General features: G+C 41.2%; 1 protein-coding gene across 1 annotated transcript; it reads left to right on the top strand.

Annotated features, from left to right (window-relative positions):
* Positions 1-4,489: 4,489 nt before the first annotated feature.
* On the top strand, positions 4,490-5,094 carry LOC101398208 (interferon omega-2-like). The gene has a single exon (XM_004436830.2). It carries the CDS (start codon positions 4,522-4,524, stop codon positions 5,092-5,094), a length of 573 nt encoding a protein of 190 aa, XP_004436887.1. The 5' UTR covers positions 4,490-4,521.
* The last annotated feature ends 16,349 nt before the right edge of the window (positions 5,095-21,443 follow it).

Here is a 21,443-nt window from a genome sequence, read left to right as displayed (position 1 = left end):
GGGCAAAAGGGATAAAGACAGAGACCAAGTCCGGAGACCTGGCTTCTGTTCTATGCAGAATTCTATCCGCTTGGAGCATTTCCTCCAGAATTAAAAAAGGCTCTTTCTTGGAAAGAATCAAACCTAATACTGGAAGAAGCTCATTTCCTGAACTTTTGTATATTTTTTTAAAATAGGCTTTGTTTTTTAAAGGAGTTTTAGGTTCACAACAAAAGTGAAAGCAGAAAGTATAGAGATTCCCCACACACTCCCTGCCCTGGCTTATGCATAGTCTGCCCATTATCAGCATCTCCCATCAGATGAAACTGTTCTTACAAATGATGAACCAACATTCACACATCATCATCACCCAGAGCCCACAGTTTATGTTTAGGTTCACTCTTGGTGCTGTATCTCCTATGGGTTTGGAGGAATGTATAGTGAGTGATACACCCACCATTACAGTATCTCTACCCTAAAACTCTCTGTGCTCCTCCTATTCGTCACCCACCCCCTGGCAACCACTGATCTTTTGCTGCCGCCATAGATCTGCCATATCAAGACCGTCATATAGTTGGAATCACACAGCAGGCAGCCTTTTCAGATTGGCTTCTCTCACTTACTAATATGCATGTAAGTGTCCTTCATGTCTTTTACATTTCATGGGCAAAAACTGTATGATTTGGCTCCATATTCCCACCTTATCCTGAAAAATCTCTGTAGCCAAATCCTGTTGATATCCAGAAGTTGTGCATTTGTGACTTATTCCAAAATATTGGAGAACGAGGGGAAGGAGGGATGTAGGGGTGGGGTTCTCGGAGCTGGCATGGATGGGCTATAGTCACCCACCTGCCCAACACAGCTAGGCCCCTGGGCAGCGCGACTGGAGAAGGGGCACAGGCATCCATGGTCCCCGCCCTGGATCCCTTGGCGCGGTGACAGGAGGTCACATTGCAGTGCCAGCTGGGGACCGCTGGGTCCTGTAAGCACAGAGTGAGTGTGAACCTGGCCCCGCCTCCCCCCTCTCTGCCCGCCCAGACCTGCGCACTGCAGGTCAAGCCTGTCCAGCCTCCCACGGGAACACAGTAAAGACCAGAGGGAGTCCTGCTGGCATGTCTACACCCGCTGAGCCCAGTGAAGACTCCAGGAGCTCATCTGTGTCTCTATTTAGGCGCCTCCACGTTCTGATTCCACTAGGAGGAGGCAGCACCAGCCTCAGGACCCCCATTGGCTCAAAAACCCAAAACACAGGAAAGGTGGAGCTGACAGTCAGCAGCAGCCTGAGGACTTGCAAGGAGCATAGAGATGAAAGCTTCGCTGTTCAGCAGGTCCACAGGAGAGGGAAGGATACAATGGGGAGCACTTAGTCCAGTGTTTCTCCAGAACGTTCTGATTCAGAGGATGAGAAGACTGAAGTGGATGCTGAGAGCACATTGTTCTGTCACAGAGGCATGGCCAATAGCAGTGTCCCCAGCAAGGGTGACACTGGCAGCACAGCAGCCTGCAGAGTACTGGAAGGGAGGAGGGTTACTCTGGTGTCAGCTGCAAACTTCTCTTCCCTCCATTGGTCCCAGCAAGTCACCACAGTGGAGGGAAAATTATTCCTGAGGCCAATGCAATCCAAGGAATCGCCTAACTTAGGGTTGTGGTGCTGCTTCCTTTAAAAACAAACAAAAGAAAACAGTGCTTGAATAGGAGGGACACACGCAGGGATTTGAATCCATTTAGCCACAAGCAGGTAGAGCATCCCGAGCAGAACATGTGTTATTAATGTGCATAGTGGAAGATTACAGTTTCTAAAAGCAACAAAGACCTTTGTGAAAATTCATTTATTTAACTTAGGGAATTGGAAAGAGGACATTGGTGGATCAACCTTCTTTCTTTTCTTTCCAGTTGGTGCACACTGCAGTGAGAAGGTACACTTAGAGTTTGGAAACCTTCCTGAGGTTAGGGTCAAAAAAATAAGCAAATAACATTCTTATATTACTGCTAAAAGTATCACTTTTAAAGTTAATGCTGATTTTAATAATATGTTTACTTCAATCTTACAGTTTTATGAATTTTTAACAGGATGAGGCTAGAAAAATAAAGAAAGAAAACTATACTACACAGTGTGGCTAAGTCTGGAGCTCAAGCCAGACTCTCCTTGGTAAGTAGCCTTTGAAAGCATTCCCTGCTTCTGTCTGGGAAGTGCATAATACTCATCCATCTTGGTCATACCGAAGTCTCTTCAGCGCTCACACTGCAACCATTGGTTGCAAAGACAGAGAGGAGAAGAGACTCTTCGCTGGACTCTATCAGTAGACAGCAGGAAGTGTAGTCTGGGCTGGAGGTGAGAGACGGAGTTGTCCTTGGGAGTGAGAAGAGCGGGCTGCCTGAAGAGGTCTCCCGTGGAATCAGTGAGGTCCTGAAGGAGGCAAGTCAAAGAAATTGTCAGGTGCTTTTTGTTTATTCTTAAAGTCATGAGAAAACTCAAGAGTTAGAAATCAATGGGCTTCCAAGGGTCTGCAGTTAAGGGGTTAGTAAAGTTATTTTACTATATTTCATTAAAGAAATCACTCATAAAATCTTAGACTCTTTATTCAATTGGCAGAAAAATCTACTCCCTTCTAACTATTAATAGAGATTTGGTCTGTTTTTTCGTAAACTTAAAGTCAGTTCAGTGGACTCATACCACACCCCGTGTTGCCTACAAAACATTAGACAAGAATCCTTTGACATCTGAAGTGGAACTCAGGATCCTTTGTCATCTCACTGTCTTGTCTCTATGATTTCATGCTGTGGCCTCTCATTGGTTCACAAAGCCCACATCCATTTCTATCCTTCACTTCCTTTAATGGGCTCTTCCAGACAAGCCATTATATCGACTATCCTAAGGTTTGCCCTTGGATCTTTGGTATATTTGGAAGAGTTCACATCTCCAGATTTATATTTCTAGCCAGCTGTATCAGTGAGTGTAATCCAAATCCTCTTTTATCGTGAGGATTGAGTTAATATTTTAAAGAACTTAGAATAGTGCCTAGTCCATAATAAGCATGCAAAAATTTGTTATCTTTTAATATCATGCTTACTATTACCCAGATTAAGATCAGAATCTTTTGGAATCATCTAACTCCTTTCTTTCATTTCTAATTAATTTAATTTAATACTAATTCCCTTTCTTTTAGTTTCTCAAGGCAATCTTTTCATTGCCTGAGTGGGTTGATGAACTAGGTAGAGCGCTCAGGCAAGGGCTGGTACCCACTATCTCGTACCCCAGCCAGAGAGGGTGAGTGTTCTAGCAACGAGGGTTCTGGTTGCCAGTCTCTGTGAGCTGGTTGGTGTGACTTCTTCCTTCTCTCCTCAGAGCTAATCACATGTGGATTAAAGGAAAGAAAATGAGATGGCTGGTCTTGCAAAGCTGAAGGCAGGCCATTGACTCAGGAGTTGGTCTTTGAGTGTCTGGCAGAAGCAGCCATGGTCCTGCCTTTGTGTTATTCAAAATTGGCCTTCATTCTTCCCCTCTGCCATACCCTGGTCCCCAATTTGGCTGAACTGAATTTTGCTAACTTAGAATATGTCATTTCGTCAGCAGAATATCACTTATCTTTTTTCACTTTCGCAACATTCAGACTTACATTTGTTTTATTTTTGCCCACAAAACAACTGTCAGATTTTACTTTCTAGGAAAGTAGAAATGAGAAACAAAAAATCTGAAGTCTTGAAAATGATAGAGATTGCAGGGTCTTTGCCTTTCTTTTACTTCCTTTATTTTTCTCACTTCATCATGAATTAGAATGTCGTGCAGGAGAAGCAAGGCAAATCTTGCCCACTGAGCCACTAAGTGAAAAGAAGGTACAAAAATTTTAAGTGAAAAATGATGAACCACAAAGGCATAACCACATGGACCTGCATGAATGAGTTCTAGAAGGCAAAAGAATATCAGAGACCCTCATTCACTCATAATCATCAGCCTCTGCTGTGAATCAAACAATAAATAAACCCCAGTCCTTGGTTCTAAAGAGCCTAATTGCGAAAGGTGGTCTGGTAAATCCCTCAACAAATATAGAGACCATTAGGGCTGAGGGAGCCTGTCCTCCTATGTCAAGTAAGGAGGGTAAAATGGAGCCTAAGAGCAAGGCTGAAAATGTGTCCTAGACAGAGAAGATAATATTTACATATGAGAAAGAGTCTGTGTGTGTGTGTGTGTCTGTGTGTGTGTGAGTATTGACATGCCTACATCACTTCTGACTTTAGGGCAAAGTGTTTTCTCATTTGATTCATAAGTATCCATTTGGATTGGCATATCTGAAGTTTACTGGGAAAATTAAACTTCTATTGCAAAATTAAGAGTTTGGATTGATGACGTCTTCTTAGACCACATGGAGAATACATAAATGAAAACAAAAAAGGAAGTAAAAGTGCAGAGAAATGTTTAGAAAATGAAAATTATTGTGTTCTCTATTTAATGGCGAAGCTTGGAAAGAATGTTGTCAGAGAACCTCGGGTCCAAGGTTCATAGACACCCAGCTCAGCCAGGCCAGCAGCACCCTCGTTTTCCCCATGGCCCTCCTGCTCTCTCTACTGACAGCCCTGGTGGTGTTCAGCTACCGCCCTGGTGGATCTCTGGGCTGTGACCTGCCTCAGAACCACGTCTTGGTTAGCAGGAAGAACTTTGTGCTTCTGGGCCAAATGAGGAGAACCTCCTCCATCTTCTGTCTGAAGGACAGGAAAGACTTCAGGTTCCCCCAGGAGATGGTGGATGGCAGCCAGTTCCAGAAGGCCCAGGCCATCTCTGTCCTCCACGAGATGCTCCAGCAGATCTTCAACCTCTTCCACACAGAGCGCTCCTCTGCTGCCTGGAACACGACCCTCCTGGACAACCTCTGCACTGGACTCCATCAGCAGCTGGAAGACCTGGATACCTGTTTGGTGCAGGAGACGGGAGAGGAAGAATCTGCCCTGGGAACTGAGGGCCCTACACTGGCTGTGAAGAGGTACTTCCGGGGACTCCATCTCTACCTGAAAGGGAAGAAATACAGTGACTGTGCCTGGGAGATTGTTAGAGTGGAAATCATGAGATCTTTGTCTTCACTGACAAACTTGCAAGAAAGATTAAGAATGGGGTCACCTTGAAATGATGCTCCTTGACTACTGTGCCATGTCACCCTTGCACATGTCTTTGTGGACATGTGCACAAAGGCTCCTATTAATCCTTTAGTCACAGACTTGATTGAATTTAATTCAGCAAGTATTTGTCAGTAGTATTCAGCAAGGATATGTTAAAAATATTCATGTCCTGGGGCATCAGTGCCTAAGAGATGACTGCCCTGATGTTTTTATTTATTGTTTATTAATTTATATTTATTTATTCTTATAACATCATATTTATATTTCTAGTTTCATATAAAAGATATTTGCTTTTATATTGAATTAAAATTTAGAAAACATGTTGACCTTTCCGTTTTATTAAATTTGCATTTTGTTTTATTTATTAAATTCTTATCAAAGAAAACCTCTTGAGTCTGTTTATCCTTAAAATCTAAATCCAAACACTGGTTTTCTAAACCAAATCAAAGAATGGATGGTAATATTTATCTGCTCACTCATTCATTCAGTTCACGTCATCTGTATGAATAGAGTGTCAAAGTGGGAGATTGTGGAATTACCTTCAAGAAACACAGATGAATAAATACAACACAGTAGTTCATGTATTGAAACTTTCAGTCTTACAGTGAAAGAGACATAAGAAGATTATCAGGAGTTTTAAAATGTCAGTTATATTAAAAAATACAAAATGAAGTAAAGGAAAATGTTCTCACATCAGAAGCTTTAGATACAATAATTTTAGGGGGAAAAGGATATCCTTTCTAGAGTGTCTGGGAGATATGTAATTGCAGAAGGCTTGTTGGCTGCTGGGCATATGGGTCTAGAATGAAAAACCAATGCCGTGGGTGCAGGTATTAATTTAGATACCTCACTGCATATCTGGACAGGAGGACATGGGGATGGATGTGGTCACTTATAGAGCAGATGATGAGGAGAGGACCTAAACCTAGCCCTGCAGACCGTCAACATTTAAAGGTAGGGCAGAGGAGAGTCTGCAATGGGCACTGAGGCTGAGCGGCCAGTTTACTTAGAAGAACATATGGGGACAAATAGGGGAGAGACTACTGAAGCGAAGAAGTGTGTTTAGAAGACAGAGTGGTAGTGTTGGCCCTGTGGCAGAATGGTCAAGTTTGCACTCTCCGCTTCAGAGGCCTGGGGTTCCCGGGCCCGGATCCTGGGCATGGACCTACACACCGCTCATCAAGCCATGCTATGGCAGTGTCTCACATACAAAAAATAGAGGAAGATTGGCACAGACGGTACTTCAGGGACAATCTTCCTCACACACACAAAAAAAGACAAAGTGGTGCTTGCAGGGCAGGTGTGGACTGAACTGTCCCAGTGGACCTGAAAACAGACGCCGCTGGTGACCTTAGCAGGATCTGGGTTAGTAGAAATAATGGGACAGAAACCAGAGGGAGTAGGTTGAGAAAACACAAGAATGAGAATTAGGGGTACTGTGTATAGAAAATTACTCTGGGAAGCTTGTTTGTGAAGTGGAAGAGACCCTCCTGGAGAAATTCCTCACTGGACTTGATCAATAGCTGGGAGACCTTGAGATCTGTCAGTCAGGAGAAAAAGTAAAAGAAATTCCTGAAGCAAGTACTTCCTCTTGGCTGTGAAGAGGTACTTCAAGGAGCCAGTCTTTATTTTAAAGAGAAGGAACACAGTGAATGTCCGTAGGAGGTTGCCAGAGTGGAAATCAAGAGCCAGTTGTCTTCATCATTAATCTTGTTTCAAAGAAAGATACCAGAAATCTAGGTGACCTTGGATTTGGCAATGACTTTTTAGATACAGCAAAGACACGATCCATGAAAGAAAAAGATGATAAGTTGGACTGCATTAAAATTAAAAACTTCTGTTGCTCTGTGAAAGACACTGTCAAGAGAATGAGAAGACAAACCACAGACTAGGAGAAAATATTGGCAAAAGACAGATTTCATAAATGACTGTTATCCAAAATATACAGAAAACACTTAGAACTTAATATTAAGAAAACGAAAAACTCAATTCAAAATGCGCAAAAGATCCAAACCAACATCTCACCAAAGATGATACAGAGATGGCAAAGAAGCATATGAAAAGTTGCTCAACATCATTCATCACCAGGGAAATGTAAATTAAAACAACCATGAGATTCCACTACACATCTAGTAGAGTGGCTAAAATCCAGAACACTGACAACAGCAAATGCTGGTGAGGATGTGGAGCAACAGGAACTCTCACTCATTGTTGGTGGGAATGCAAAATGGTGCAGCCACTTTGGAAGACACATTGGCAGTTTCTGACAAAACTCAACATACTCTTACCACACAATCTAGCAGTTGTGCTCATTGGGATTTACCCAAATGAGTTGAAAACTTACATCCACATAAAACCCTGCACAGGGATGTTTATAGCAGCTTATTCATAATTGCCAAAGTCTGGAAACAAGCAAGATGTCCTTCAATAGGTGAATGGATAAATAAACTGTGGTACATCCAGACAATGAAATATTATTCAGCAATAAAAAGAAACGAGCTATCAAGCCATGAAAAAGACAGGAAGGAACCTTAAATGAATATTACTAAGAGAAAGATGCCAATCTGAAAAGGCTACATACTGTATGATTCCAACTTTATGACATTCTAAAAAAAGGCAAAACTGTGACAACAGTAAAAAATCAGTAGTTGCCCAGGGTTTGGGCAGGTGCGGGGGGGGAAGGGGAGGGATGAAGAGGCAGAGCACAGAGGATTCTCAGGGCAGGGAAACTATTCTGTGTGATACTATAATGGTGGATACATGTCATTATGCATTTGTCAAAACCCATGGAATGTGCAACACAAAGAGTGAACCCTAACGTAAACTATGGCTGTGGTTGATTTTTTTTTTAAAAAGCATGTAAAGAGTGAGCCCAGGGCTTTCATTAAAAAACAAAATGCTGATTCCCTTCAAAGACTGCTTTTGGTATGAAATATATTGCCTTAAATTTCACAGATTTTTATAAAACAACATGTTTACCTTTATATTGTGTGAAATATAACAACATACTCATCTTAATATTTTAATTCTCTTCTCAGCTATTAAATTTTACTACAAGCAAAATTTTCTTTTGTACGTTTGTAATGAAAACCCAACCAATCCAGATTTTTATGAGAAGATGAAGAGTAGATGGACAAATCCTTCATTCATTCATATTAAGATCTAAAAGCGAGCATCAATATGCCTGTTTGTGTGCTTACCCTCAGGAAATAGAGGTGAGGAAGCAAAGATAATTCCTGCTTTCTTGTACCAGATATCATTTGCACAAGATTTACATGCAAATTAATGAATGGTTATGAAGTATATAATTTTACATGTTTAATACATAGATTGAACCATTAATCAACATTGTAATCAAGACATAATTCAGCATCATCCCTCAATCCCCAATGCCCAGAGGCAAACACCACTCTGATTTCCATCACTAAGGATTCACTTTATTTCTTCTTGTACCTCGTATAATTGGAATGTCTGTTTTTGTGCCTGGCTTCTTTTGCTTAACATGCCTTTGGGATTCATGCGTGTTGTTGCATGTATTAGCAGTAGTTCATTTGTTATTGCTCAGTACTAATTCCATTGGATGAATGATCCACAATATATTTATGCATTTCATGTTGATGAACTTTTGGATTGTTATAGTTTTCAGCTAGTATGAATGTAGCTGCCATTGACATTCTTGTAAGAGGTCTCTTGCTAGACATGTGTTTTCATTCTCATGGGTAAATGCTGAGACGTGGAATTTCTGAGCTATAAGATATATAAGTTTAACTTTATAAGAAACAGTTTTCCAAAGAGGTTAGAACTTTTTACATTCCCACAAGAATGTGAGTGCCACTGTCTCCTCATCCTTGCAACAGTTAACATTGTCAGTCTTTTTTAATTTAGGCATTCTGGTTAGTGTAATGTGGTATCTCATTGGGGTTTCCATTTGCATTTCCTGTGTGACCAGTGATGTTCAGTACATTTTCATGCATTTATTAGCCATTCATGAGTTGCCTTTCTAACTTGATTTGTAGGAGGCCTTTATATATTCTGGATAAAATCCTTTGCTAGATATATGTACCAGAAATATTTTCTCCCAAATTGCAAGTTGCGTTTTCATTTTCTAAATGGTATATTTTCTTAATAAGAATTTTTAAATTATTTAATAAGGTTTTTCTTTTAGAATCGTTTTAGATTTATGGAAAAATTATGAAGATAGTACAGAGTGTTTTCATCTAACTTACCCCCATTTTCCCCTATTATTAACATCCTTATTCAGTAAGGGACATTTGCCACAATAATGAACCAATCTTTACATATTATTATGTCATGGAGTCTATACTTGATTCAGGGTTTCTTACTTTTTACCTCCTGTCCTTTTTCTGTTCCACGATCTCTTCCAGAATACCCCACTACATTTAGCGTCATAACTCCTTAGTCTCCTCTGTGCTGCGACAGTTTCTCAGAATTCCCTTGTTTTTGACGACCTTGACAGTTGTGAGGAGTGCAGTTCAGGTATTTTATAGACTGTCCCTCAGTTGGGACTTGTCTGATGTTTCTCTGATGATTATGCTGGGTTACAGGTTTTTGAGAAGACAATTTGCAAAGGGCCATTTATTTACTCCCTATCAAGGGTACATATTGTCAACATGACATCACTGCTGCTGTTCAGCTCGATCACCTGGCGGGGGCAGTGTTGTCAGGTGTCTCTCCTGTGAAGTTACTGTGTGTCCCCCCTTTCCACACTGTCCTCTTTGGAAGGAAGTCTGTGTATGCGCCCAGACTTAAAGAGCAGGGAGTGATGCTCCACCTCCTCGAGGGCACAATAGCTGTATAAATTATTTGGAATTCTTCTGAATGGGAGATTTGTCTCTTCTCTAATATTTAATCATTTATTCAATAATTTACTTATAGCCTTATGCACTAACTGATATTTATTTTGTACTTTCAAACATAATCTGTACAATCTTATTCTGTCGCTCAAATTTCTCCAGAATTGGTCATTGTGAGCTCTTTCAGTGAGCTCCTGTGTCCCTCTGACATAACCCATCATTGTGTGTGTCTGTGTGTGTGTGTGTGTGTGTGTGTGTGTGTGTTTTAGCATTTCCATTCTGGCACTACACGACGATTCCGGTTCATACTGTGTATTCCCTGCTGTAGTCCTAGAATCAGTCATTTCTCCAAGGAAGCCTGGTTCCTCTCTTTGGAACTGGTATCAGTGACCTAGATCTGAGCACAAGATGTGCTTGTTCCTACTCAAGTGTCATCGCTTTTAGGAATTCTCAGGTGACAGAGCAATGGAACAGATGTGTTAAAACCAACTTGTGTATATATATGTACCTATAAATATTTCTATATGCAAAGATGTGTATCTATACCACACATGAGTGCATACTTATATATCCACATGGACCATTCTAGCTCCACCCTCTCGCTTACCTGTAACCTTTCACTCCATCAGTGAGAAACCTGAGTCACATCACTTGACGTCAAGTTACTTAATATTTCACTTCTAGTATTCATGTACAGCAGAATCAGCATTGTTAACCCATATCCCGGTGGGAAACGTTATCAACTCGAGTGCTTATGACCAGTGTCTTTTGTCTTTAGTCTTACAAATGCCACTCATTTTCAAAGTTACATAGCTCAGCAACTATGCCCCCAACCGCTTCAGTGAGGGAATGGGGCAGGTGTCATGATGGTGAGAAGGTGACATTCCCATTCCTTCCTGCTTGCTGGGTCATTCTTCCCTCTTCACCTGCGGTTAAACTTGTTCATTTATCTGCAGTCACTATGGCTGCACCGTGAACATTCCCTTCCTGATTGTTGTGTCGTCCCTTGCCCTGCAGTGACACCATCAGGTGTCATGTAGTCTCCATGGGAAGGGGCTTCCCTTTCCCAGGTACCCACTCAATGGGGAGAATTCGTTGTTGTGTTCAAAGCTTTTTTATAGATAGATAAACCCCACAGACACGGCAGATCCTTAAGCAGCACTTACCTTGTTCCCTGGACTTGCCACATTAACCCCAGCATCCCCTAAACACCCACCTCCTCTAAAGCTCAATTAGTTCTACATCCACTGTGGGTAGTTTTTCTAACATTCAAAAGCCATGTTTTCAGGAAAACGTTCTGACCTTTGAACCCGTTCAGAGAAGGGTTGTCTGTGGAGGTTTGGAGATGGAGCAAGGTGACCCATTTCCACGTCCCTAGCTTTGAACCCAGTTTTCTTCCAGTGGCCAGGAATGACCTGAGGGCCTCTTGAAGATATGTGGAGATTTGTCTCTCAAGTTTGATAATATGTTCTTCTACTCTCACGTTTGCTAAGCCCTTATATCTGCTCTGCCTTCCCTTGGGTCTCCTCCCCTTCCCTCGACCCTCTAACCACACACAGAGCCAGGGATTCTGTTTTTCTGTTCTCGAATCTGTCACACGGGGAGAGGAAATGGGAGTTGGTGGTCGGCTGTACATTTCCATTAAGGCTAAGATAATAATTGTTGGGGAGCAGTGCCCACCTCCCCAGCCTGCATCAAGAATAGAGGGGAGATCTGGGGGCAGGTGGAAGCTATTCCCCACCAAAAGATTCAAGGTCATGGGGACTTCTCCTTACCCATCTGAACTTAGGGTCGCAACAGTCCAGTTCCTTTTTTGGGATATGTGAAGTTGCTTGTCTCTTACTGTTCCTAGAGGCTGAGGGGGTCATTTTTGCCTGTGCAACCTCAACTATTCCACCTCTTGACCATATTATGTTCTAGATAATGAGGGAGCAGAGGGAGGGACTGTTGAGTCTAGGTCCCAGGACGTGGTCTTTGATTTTCTCACTTTCAAAGCCCCTGAGCATTCGTATTTTTTGTTCTTGTATTCTTGTGGTAGTATTATATTAACAAGATTTTAGAATTGAGATGTATTCACAAATACAAATGAAGGAACCCGAGGTGATGGTGGGTGTGCAGTGCCACCATCAACATCCCTCCCTGACCCTGATCACCTTCAGAAAGTCTCTTGACATGAGCTGAGGCTGACCCTCTGTTACCCTAAGCCTGAGCTCCTGGCTAACCCGACACTTCCCCAAATGTGGCTGAGGCAGAAGACACAAGTGTCCTTTCAGAAAAAAACAAATATGTTTTGGAAATATATATTTCTGCTTAAATAGAGACAAACTACTTCAGAGAATGTGGTAATTGAGACCCATTTAATTTCATCTGATTTTCTGGAAACATTTCTCTGAGAGGAGTTTTTCAGGGAGTAGGGGATGCAGGAGGATTTTCTGGCTGCCCTGAGGAAACAGGGTCCCAGAGGCAGAGAGTGGGGCAGGGTCTCAGACAGCCTGATGGATCCATGGCTGTGTATGGGGACACTCCTGCAGTCACACAGGAGGCCAATGTCCAGGTTTTCACGTAGCTGAAACTATTTTGGATCCCTCACTTGGAACCTTGGAAAACTAAGGAGACAGTGAACTGAACCACTGGAATCCCTGGGGTGTGTCATCTTACAGGAGTTGTGAGATCCTGAGAGACAGTGTCTCCGGAGATGAGGTGGGGTCGGGAATGAGGTGTGGGCCAAAGATAAAGTGGGGTTTGGATTGGGGATAGGGTCCTGTATCTGAGTGTGCTCTTGGTGTAGAAGGGAAGAGGTAAGCGGTGGGGGTGAAGGATGGTCCTGACCATGTGGGATCCAGACAAACTGGATCTGCTCAGGGAAAGGCATCCAATGGTTATACGGTGAAAACAAGGAAAGTGAGCAGGTGGTATAGTCCAGTCAGAGGGTGGAGGCCAGAAGCACGGAGGCCAGAGTGAGCTATGACTTAGTGGATCTCAAAGGTGACACTGAAAAGCTGCTTCCTAGCTCCATGAACAACATGATGTCTGCTTCCTTGGCTGCTTTAACCCACTCCTCAGAGAAAGGATCTTGCTATAACTGGTCCAGAAAGTTACCCATCAAAGGAGGGCTGTGCAGTTACGTGCAAGAGACAGGAGGTACAAAGCACATTTAAAAGCCGAAGTGGGGGTGGACCAGACTGGTGGTGTAGTGGTTAAGTTCGCATGTTCCACTTCAGAGACCTGGAGTTTTGCTGGTTCAGATCCTGGGCGTGGACCTACTACTCACCACTCATCAAGTCATGCTGAGATGGCATCCCACATAGAAGAGCTACAACTCTACAACTATAACACACAACTATGTACTGGGACTTTGGGGAGAAAAAAAATAAAAGAGAAAGACTGGCAACACATGTTAGCTCAGGGCCAATCTTCCTCAAACAAAATGCCGACTGGGGACAGGCAGGCCTGGCAGGGGTCACATTCTCCCATGTGTCTGACTTCATGATATTCTCTTTATCTCCACTCCAAGCCTTGATTTCACATCCCTTTATCTATGATTCTTCCTCTCATGTCAACTCCAGGCTGCACTGGGGCCCCAGAATTCCACAGACAACCTAGGAAGATGGGGGCCTGAAATAACAGGAGAGATGAATCACCTTTTCTGAAGAGAAAGTAGGTCTGGTGCCACGTGAGCGCCTTTGCTGGGAGCTCTCCGAACAGAGAAAATAGGAGCCTGGGTCACCTCAGGTGAAGGTCGGATCTTGTAGGAAGCTGAGTAGAATGTTCCATTGGGAATAAACTCTTTCAAGGTTAGATTCTGAATGCCCAGGGCTTAGGATTCAAGGTCAAAAGTTCAATGACAATAATAGTAAGGTTAAAAGTAATAGTAAGGACATATGCACAGGGCTATGTCATTTTAAAGCTCTTTCACACACCTGGTTATAAGTCATCATCACAACCGTGAGATTTGCAGGCCAGTACTCTCTCAAAAGAGGAGTCTGATGCTTAGGGAAGTTAACAACTTAGAATCTGTCCAAAGCAGGACCCAGAAATTTTGCCTCCAAAAGCAATAATCCTTCCATCTCACTCCACCACCTAGCGGGCAAGACCCATGGCCCTGCTCCATCACTGTTCAGTTCCAATGGATGGGGAGCACAGCGGTTAGAAGTGTCCCAGACCTGTTATGCTCCCTAAGAGGGTCCCATCTGAGGTCATCATTTTCTGAGAAGGACTGGTTCTAGGAACTGATCTCAGTGTTGTGGGCCTGAGCCCTCAGTGAAAAGAGATACTCAGGTTAATCCAGGGAGAGCCCAGCATTCAGCAGCAGAACATTACCCTTTAAGGTGCCAGCATTTTTCCTGCCTCTCTGTTGACGCTGAAAGACAAGAAAAAACGACATGGGAAGACAATTTGACTCTCCTCTTTCTAAGAGAGCAGCAGACATTCATTATTGGTGAATAATGTGAGTTTCTACATTGATTTGAGATCTGTATTCTTTCTAAGTTAGTCATTTTTAAAGTGGATCAAAATCTTTTCTACTGATCCTTCTCTGAAAAACTCAAAGAATGGTTTACTGCACACGGTCCTTTAAAAATATTTCATGCATTAGTCCTCTAGGGAAGAAAGGCACAGAATCTCAGATCTTCAGGATGTATATGCTCCATATGATAGGACTCCACTCCCTGAGGACATATTGGGTGGTATCTGATCAGAGACTTTCGGAGGCTCAGCATTGTTCTCCATGTTGGCGCTGACACAGTAGAGAGGCCTGGCCCAGAGATACCTGAGATGGAAAGAAGGCCGATGAACAAAGACTGAAGACCTGTTCTCCTCCGGTGTCTTAAAAAGCCAGTACAGGGACCCTGAATCAGCAGCTTGAAACTATCCTGAGGCCCTACCACACACATTTATGCAAAACATCTTACCTTCCTTATTAAATTCTGATCCCCACTTTATCTAAAATTGAATCACTCCTGAGAATACAACTTTATTACACAAATTCCTTAAAAATAAATAGAAATAAGAAGTATCTGCTTAAAAAATCTGCAGAAACTAGCAAATGGATGATTCATAACATTTGAAACATGAAAAAATCCAGGGAAACTCAAGAACAGGAATGTCCATACCTGGATAGACAATTAATTCACCCGGGAGCTCTAAAAGAGGAAATAGTGAGAGAAAAGTTATTTTAAAATAAAATGAATACCCTGTCCAACGCCAATTTGGAAGGCTGGAAAGTAAAGTGGTTCATAGGTTCACAGGGAAGAGACTCCCCCATGTGAGGCCTCTCTTCCCCACCTTACCCTGCAACTCACACATGCCCTCTTTAACTATCTCAGTTAATTTTCTGTGTACATTATGGTACTCTCTCTCAAATTCAACCAAGTATTGAGATCTTCAAACAATTAAACTCTGAATTCATTAACAGATGTCTGAGCTCTACTTTCTCACTACTTGATCAGAGGTGAAGGGATGCAAAGATCACTATTCAAAGTAGCGATGACAATTGTTTTATTCATTATAAAGTCAAACAAGGTGACCTGATATTAGAAATGTATTGGTGAAACTGGGAATTTACTACTAGCAGAGACATTTAATGCCTCATCAAGCCTGAGATGGTTTTCTAATGACTGTTGCATTCTTCCCCCCACTCCTCCACATTGATGGCGAAGTGTCACAGTCCTTTTACTAGACGTGAATCAGGAGGCTCTGGCCTGCACAGCCCACTGCCGGCAGGAACCACATTTTGACGCTCTCTCTCTCCACGTAGCTAAGGACTGCCCACGCTCTTCCTGCAGTTGAACATTCATTCTCTTTACAATAGAAAAAATAATTAAGTACTAGAGTTGATTCTTGCCAGTAAACGACTTATCAGCAGCTCTGGAGGAAATCCTTGGGAAGGGACAGACACTCTTCCTGTGTCACAAGCCTGCGCTCCACAGACTTGGTTCTGCCCATCACCGGGGACAGCTGGGGCCTCTCCTCCCTGGGGGAGTTTTATTGGGTCCCACAGTGAACTGGATCCTGCTCTCTGTCTGCCTTCAGCTCTAGCTACTGTGACATCATTATAACAATGAGCGTCCGTCATGTTCCAAAAATATTCAATAAAAAAAGAGGGAGCGGCTGGCCCCGTGGCGTAGAGGTTAAGTTTGGCACGCTCCCCTTCAGTGGCCTGGGTTTGTGGGTTTGGATCCTGGGTGTAGACCTACACCACTTGTCAGCCATGTTGTGGCAGTGACCCACATACAAAGCAGAGGCAATATGCACAGATGTGAGCTCAGGGAGAATCTTCCTCAGCAAGAAAAAAAAAGAGGGAGTCTTTTATAGAAATCTCTGCAAAACCTTGATCCCAACTTTTGCTTCCCACCTGTAGATTTCTACTCTTTGGAAAACTCTTACAGCCATAAAGCAAAAGAGTATGGGAAGCAGCTACATGAATGGACAGGGAGGGTGAATTGTGTGAATGAAGTGGGCGCTGTGGGGATTTCCACGCTGGAGTGGAAGGAAACGACTGTGGTGTGGGAGTGAAGGAATGGATCAAGGAAAGCCAGGTGGGAAGGAGGAAATACATCAGGGGCCGAGTTTCTTTTGGTCTGTCTGGAGACACTTGCAGTATTCCGCCTTTTTGGCGGCAATCTTTTGACCATCAGTCAGATACTGAGAAAAGGTGGGACATTTTCAAAGCATTTTAGAGAAGGAAACAAATAATACTCTGATACGGATCTAAGTAGAGAAAGGAAAAGGAGCTACCATTTACTCAGTTCTTATTCTGTAGAAAGCACTAAGTGCTTTAAAATGTGTGCACATGTTTAGTACAACTGCTCTATGAGTGCTTCTAACACATTTCACATTTGAGAATATCAAGACTCAAGGAGGTTGAGTTACCCTAGATCATACACACGTCCTGGCAGAAATGGGGTTCAATGCAGAATCCTATATTTTGAATTATAAGAAGTTTCTTTAAATTCATATTTTTGATATATCTACATATTTTTTTAACCACTTCCTACTCCCCAATCACTCTTTCTCTTGCTTGTTGCCCTTCCTTATTTGGAAGCTACTGCTGTATTTTTAGCTGGTTTTAACCTAAATGGTTAAAAAGCATTTGCTTACGTTTTATAATTACACAGAACTACATAAAAAGATTTACTTTGATATGTGTGTGTTTATTTAAAAATTCAATCAACTCCAATAAATAAAAGCCCTTGGCCACCAGGGCATCACTTCCCAATTCCAGCCCCCTTCCAAGTGGTAACCACTGTTAAGAGCTTGGTGGGTAATCTTTCAGAATTTATATGTGTGTGTGTGTGTATGTTTTTATATACATGGCATTATACCAGAAGCATCATTCAATAGTTTTTTTTTTTTTTGCTTAATATTTGTTCAGACATTATTTCCACATCACTACACACATCCTGACCTAATTTCATACAACGACTGGAGGTACCATAGTTTAACTACTATTTGATAGTTATCTTGTTCTTGATATTAAGTACAAACGGCACTGCAATAAATACCCAATAAATGGATACCTTTATACCCATGAGAGAATATGACTAAATTAGACATAGAAGTAAAACATCTGGTCTAATTTTATATGCATTTTGAACACTAATAGTTACTGCCAAATATCCGGTACAAAGGTTACTCTAATTCATATTCAATACCTTGTATGTATATCTTTTCACAACATTACACAAACTCTGGGTGTAAATAATCTTTTTAATTTTTAATTTGTATTTCTCTAATCAGTTGTTATATTAGTCAATTTCTAGTCAGGAAAACAAAAACCATACCACTTATTTTAATAGAGAGAACTGAATATAAGGAAATAGACCAAAAATGTGGCTACTCACACAAAGAAGGCCATAGGATAGAAGGCACTGGCATATAGCCAGACTCTCCATGCCCTATCGAATTTACCGCCCCACCCCCAACAACTTCTCTAAGATTAACAAGAAATGCATCACGAATTAAAAACACATATATAAATGGATGGATATTCCATGTACATAGATTGAACTACTCAATGGTGTTAAAATATTACTTTTTTCTCAAATGATTCACAGAGTTTATTAGATTCCAATAAAATTGCAGCAGATTTTTGTGGGGAAATTGACAAGCTAAGTCTAAATTGTACACGGAAATCCCAAGGCCTTAGAACAACCAAGGCAATTTTAAAGAAGAGTCAAAATAGAAAACTTATATTTTCAAATAGCAAGAAGTATTTTAAAGCTCTAGTGTGGTGGGACTGATGTGAGCATAACAAAGAGAACAGTGGTGGAGAATAGACAGTGCAGAACAGACCCATCCAGATATTATCCACTGATTCACAACTGTTGTGTCAGTTGACATAACTGGAGGAAGGAAGAGGCTTTTCAATAAACGGAGCCTGGACAACTGGCTGTCTGTATGGAACAAATAAGAACTTGGACTCATACCCCATACCTTACACAAAAGTTAGTTTGAGATGAACCATAGACCTAAATGTAAAAGCAAAGACTGTAAATACTCTAGAAGAATACATATAAATATATCCTTTTGACCTTAAGGTAAGCAAAGAATTCTTATACAGGACACACAAAAGCACATCCATTGTAGACAAGATTGATACCTTGATCTATATTAAGAGCTTCTGTTCATCAAAAGACACCATTAATGGAGTGAAAAGGCAAGTCACAGAGTGCAAGAAGCAATCTAGAAAATAAATTGTCAAAAGGCTCATATCCTGAATATATTAAGAATTTCTAAAAGTCAATTAAAAAGGCAGAAATACAAATAGGAAAATGGAGAAAGACTTCAACAGAGTCTTCACAAAAGGGTTAATAAGCACCTGAAAAATGTTTCCAACATCATTATTTACTGAGGAAATGCAAATCAAAAACAACAAGCTTAGGGGCCGGCCCGGTGGCACAGTGGTTAAGTTTGCGTGCTCTGCTTCAGTGGCCCGGAGTTCCCCGGTTCAGATCCCAGCCAGGGACATATGCACCCCTCATCAAGCCACGCTGTGGCGGTATCCCACATACAAAATAGAGGGGGTGGGGCACAGATGTTAGCTCAGGGCCAATCTTCTTCAGCAAAAAGAGGAAGATTGGCAACAGACCTTAGCTCAGGGTCAATCTTCCTCACCAAAACAACAACAACAAAAAACAAGCATAAATTATAAAACAAGTGTTGACAAAGATGTGTTTTTAACTGGGAATTATATAGTTTTCATTGGAGAGTAAATTGGTTACAGACATAATGAATTAAAGAAGACAGATATGAGTTACCTAATGTGCCATGCCATTTATACGAAATTCAAAAACAGGCAAAGCAAATATGTAGTAATAGAGGCCATAGATTTGTGGTGACCTTTGGCCTGGGGCTATTCAGTGGCAGAAGGCACAAGCAAGATTTCTGTGATTCTGAAAATGTTCTATATATTTATCTGGATATCATACTTAGGTAAAAATACAACAAGATATATACTTATTAGTGCATTTTACTATATATAAGTTATAAACCAAAACAAATGTTTAAAAAATAAACAACCTTCTTACCAGTGCTGCTCCTGCACACGCTCTTGAATCTCTGAGGTAGCAGCTGCCGGCCACCATTCAGGCTTTTAAGTCTGTTCATTGCCTTACATACAGTATCGGACTTTTTCCTCTCAGTACATTTGTAACCTGTAAGGTAAATATTATTTTCAATATTATTAGTACCATTATTATTACTAAATAGGGTCATATAATTTTCCCAAGAAGACACAGTCATTAAAAGTCAGGATCAGGATACCAGACTGTCTGCGTCCAACCCAACTCAACCCAGACATTCCTGCTTTGTCCCATTGCTTCTCTTGAATATTGAAAGTTTCCTGCCTCCACTTAGGGTCCCTTCTCCGCAGCAAGAAAGACAGACATTAAACCAATGACTGTGTTTAATTAAACCTCAGCAGACACAGCGCAGCTAACTGGAAGTACCGAACGCTAATGAAGACGCGCAATTGGGAGGCAGTAGAAAACACTACTTTCTGACGAAATCTGTGGCTCTTGTGAAATTAAATGACCACATTTTTCTGTTTTCTCATCTTTAAAAAAGCGATAATTTTAGTAACTATCACATAGGAGATTGTAAGAATGAAAGAAAATAAAGTTTCCAAGTAACTGAGAATCTGAACATAGTAAAGGACATCTGCCTTCATATGTACAATACAAATCTTTATCATCTGTATGGTCCACGTTCGAGTCACGCCAAAGGGGCTTTGATTGCGGCTCCCCTGACACGCTCAAGGCGGCACATTAGCGCCCCCCAGTGGAAACTCTAGGACAGGCGGGCGTCTTCACGACTGGGAAGGAGCAGAGCGCAGGCGCACATGACACCGCGCCTGACACAGGAGAGAGAGAAATCTCAGAGCAAGCTGGAAGCTTTTTCTGGGCATCTAGGATCTTAGCGTGTTGTCTGACAGAAAAGGGCTGCTCTGTGAATAGTATAAATGAGCGCTGCTCTAAGTATTCCATGCGCAAACACTTTTTGAGAGGAATTTAGCTTGATATCATCCCACTAGACTGACCCCAGGAATCGGTATAACGTGGACTTGGTAAGTTCAGAGCAGCAACTCAAATGAACTTTGCATTTGACTGTGTTCCGCTTTCCCACTGCACACGAGGAGAGAAGGATGTCCCCAAACTGCAGGCCATTCAGGGCAGTATTACGGGAAAAGAGTAAAAATATCCTACTGATCACAGAACAGGGAGAAACATGTCGTTGTTTCTATTTACTTAATATAGGCAGTTGGTTGCTTAGTCCTACTGTATTTAGGTTTTCTTTTAAAAAGTCTTGTATACATGTAGCTTAAGAATACACAATAGTACAACCAACAAAATTTGCATCCAATAAAGAATTAAAACAGTTGTCGTAATAGGTGATAGAAAGAAATATTATAACATTTTTGCATATATTACATTTAATTAGTCTATTAATTTCTACTAATTGTCACTTAATTAGTCCTATTGTTCTGCTCATAAGGTAGAATTTATGTAGCAAAAAAGCAAATAAACAGGATAAGATATAATTTCAAGTAAACATCTATTTTTCACATTTTTATGTTAAAGTAGTAATACGTGTAAAATTATTTATTACAAATTATATATATAAATATTTTTGGTCTGGTTTGGCTATGTCTCACATTGGTCCGCTAAAGAGTCAGTCACCTTAGCCCAGGGTCAAGATAGGTGTTTTAGAGAATCTATTTCGCAGGATGGACAAAGATTTTCAAAATCTATGCTTTAAAAATAAATGTCCTAACAGTGAATTCATTCATTGTGATTGGCATATTCATTCCAGAGAATCATTTATTTTGTTTTCCAACCACACAATTTAAGCAATAATAACACAGAATGAAATATTCTAAATACAAAAAAGAGTTTCAAAAATTGGAAGAACTTAAAAAGAATCTGTGACCACAAAAATTCCATGTTTCATCTTGATGCTTTTCTAAAATAGAAATATTTCAACTATATTCAAACTTACAATTTAATTGATGATGCTCTACAGAAAGTGACAAAATCAGAGAAA

The sequence above is a fragment of the Ceratotherium simum genome, chromosome 20, assembly GCF_057802395.1.
Source record: "Ceratotherium simum simum isolate JZ-2026a chromosome 20, ASM5780239v1, whole genome shotgun sequence".
NCBI lineage: Eukaryota > Metazoa > Chordata > Mammalia > Perissodactyla > Rhinocerotidae > Ceratotherium > Ceratotherium simum.
This window is presented reverse-complemented; position numbering and strand designations above follow the sequence as displayed.